The sequence below is a fragment of the Helianthus annuus genome, chromosome 6, assembly GCF_002127325.2.
Source record: "Helianthus annuus cultivar XRQ/B chromosome 6, HanXRQr2.0-SUNRISE, whole genome shotgun sequence".
NCBI classification, from domain to species: domain Eukaryota; kingdom Viridiplantae; phylum Streptophyta; class Magnoliopsida; order Asterales; family Asteraceae; genus Helianthus; species Helianthus annuus.
The window spans coordinates 10,594,572-10,597,455 of NC_035438.2; the positions used below are offsets into that span (position 1 = coordinate 10,594,572).

Below are 2,884 nucleotides of genomic sequence, written 5' to 3' on the forward strand. Positions count from 1 at the left end.
ATTCCTTAATTGATGATACGCGAAAGAAGAATGACACAAAGAAAGAGTCGATCGCATTGTAGGTTTAAAGAAGAATGACACACGCCTAAAGGTGACACACGAAGAGAAGGCATTTTTGGTAGAATATGTAAAGTGACTTCTTTTGTAATAGAACGCAATACACGAAGAAACCGTGATACACCTGCAAATTTGTCACGTAACACCTAGTCTGATACGACTCTAGGGTATATATATATTACACCTAAAAACTTTGTAGTTTCATGATTTTCTTCCTTATTAAAATAGTAACTAACCTTTTCCAACAAAACTTACTTATTAGTGTTGATAGTTACTCTTAAGGACTATACTAGTAAATAGTAATTTGCCCCGCGCGTTGGCGCGGTGTTGAAATGTAAAGTATATCGAATTTGTACCGTCTAATGAAATGTATTATATTTTACTCGAGTGGCTTCTGAAAAAAATACATCAAAACATAGACCAACTGAAAACGTACATAAAATAAGTACGAAAACATATTATATTTGAACCGACATTTTTCAGAGGAAAAAAAACTTACGCTAAAACGTAGACCAACCGAAAACATACATAATAATAAGTATAAAAACATATGATATTTGACCCAACTCATTTCAGGGAAAATTTTACGTCGAAATGTAAATTATCTTTAATTTATACCGAAACATACATAAAATAACACATAAAACTTGATTACAAAGCCTTTAAATGTTAAAGGCTTGTAAATGTAATGCTAAATCTTTAGGGCAAAAGTATTTTAAAATACAAAAACTAAAAAGACTAAAGAAAAAAAAAATCAAAGTACTTTTCACATAGGTTGGTAATTGTATATAGATAATACTCGTAAATTAATCACAATACCTCTTGGTTAGTTTAATCAAAGTGTTTAGTATTGGTGATACATATGTTATTAATTTATAACATTATTTAGGAAACAAGGGGAATTTGTAAAGTAAAAAAAAACTTGTGCATCAGAGTCCGCACATTGCATGGTCACTCTACCCACGTTCCATTGCTCCCCCACCCCTTCAACCCTTCACCCCAAAGCTACGTATTATATCAACCCCCTCTCCCACCCTCCCCCTCCACTCACTCACTCCAAACCTATTAACTTCATCACCTACTAACAAACAACACTATACATGGACATTTATGAAATGTCACCCTCCGATTACTCCGGCGTTGACGAGCTACTCGACTTTTCCAACCACCACGACGACATCCTCTCCCCCAACGATATCATTCACCAACATCACAACCTTACCTCCTCGTCCATCGCCAACGGCTACCATTATTATGGAGCTACCACCAATGACCACAACAACAAAGATGCCCCTCCTACCAACTACCACCAACACTCGACCGACTTCACCGACCACCTCTCTGTCCCCGTAAGCACTCCTTACTCGACTCATTTAGTCTTAACCAGTGGCGAATGCATGAAATTTTATAACTGTTTCGTTTTGGTAGATTCTTACTAATTTTCTTTTTAAATCATACAATGTTCTCGCAATTTTTTTCCACTTTTATCCAAGACGAGTAGGTTCATGTGAACCCACAAAACACGACTGGATCCGCCACTCCTCACAACCAAAATGGTTTAAGAGGTTCAAATGATATTGCATAGGTCCACTATGTGATATATTTCCTCATCAATCAAATCAAATCCAGAAGATTTTATTTTACTAGAATAATACTAATATTCATCCGTTGTCGTGTGTTTATCCTAAAAATATCTAGGAATTCTTTTAAAAAAAAAAAGAAAGAAAAAAAAAAAAAAAAAACCTCTACTGATTTAAATTTTCAATAATTATTTAAGAGCTCTAAATTTGTTGATATTTTATATGCATTAGTGAATTTTTGTAACTGATTTCTGTTATGCATGAATTTGTTGTTAGAGTGATGACGTGGCAGAGCTCGAATGGCTATCAAACTTTGTACATGACTCGTTCAGTGATTTTCCGGCGAATAATCTCGCCGGAACGATAAACTACCGACCGGAAAACACATCGTTTCACAGCCGATCTAGAACAAAGAGAACCAGAGCGCCTACAACACCATCACCTACACCTACACCTATAATCTGCAACACAACAACAATGAAGCTTGAACCGTACTCACCGTCACCGCCGGCAACCTCATCGTCGGAGAGTAATGAAACAGTCCGCCGGTGCACACACTGCGCGTCGGAGAAGACGCCGCAGTGGAGAACAGGACCGCTAGGGCCGAAAACGTTGTGTAACGCATGTGGCGTGCGGTACAAGTCAGGGAGATTAGTGCCGGAGTATCGACCGGCGGCGAGTCCGACTTTCGTGCTGACTCAGCACTCCAACTCGCACCGGAAAGTTATGGAGCTCCGGCGGCAGAAGGAGATGATGCTCCGCCCGCAGCAACCGTCGCCAACGGCTGAGTACCAGATCTACGGCGGCGGACACCACCACCACCACAACCGTAACAACTATGAGGTTTGCTGACGTCAGCTGTAACGGTTTTTAAGTTCATCGATTGGAAAAGCAGTTTGAGGAATTTAGAATTTTGTGATTTTTGTGCATGTGATGATCATCGATATTCTTGTTGATTTTCTGAATAAATTGATTAAAATTATGTTTTTTGGGGGTGAGTTATTAAAAGTTCAACTACCAGAGTGATGACTTCCCACGTGATGTGCCTGTAATGTGTATGCTACACAGTGAAAACCGGCTTTCTTACCGGTTCGGCAATAATGTCAAATTATTCTTTTATTGAAGCCGGCTATTTAATTCGTTTGGTTTATAATAAATCATCTCACTCAGTAATTTAACATCGACTTTAAAAAAAAAGGTAATTTAACATCGAGAGTCAGTAACTTTTAATTAGTCTGGATGGTATG

The 2,884-nt window shown here is 38.2% G+C and overlaps 1 protein-coding gene across 1 annotated transcript; it reads left to right on the forward strand.

Annotated features, from left to right (window-relative positions):
- Positions 1 to 1,093: 1,093 nt before the first annotated feature.
- LOC110864692 (GATA transcription factor 4) lies at positions 1,094 to 2,626 on the forward strand. Its single transcript, XM_022113816.2, has 2 exons — positions 1,094 to 1,406; positions 1,914 to 2,626. Exons 1-2 carry the CDS (start codon positions 1,158 to 1,160, stop codon positions 2,487 to 2,489), a joined length of 825 nt encoding a protein of 274 aa, XP_021969508.1. The 5' UTR covers positions 1,094 to 1,157; the 3' UTR covers positions 2,490 to 2,626.
- The last annotated feature ends 258 nt before the right edge of the window (positions 2,627 to 2,884 follow it).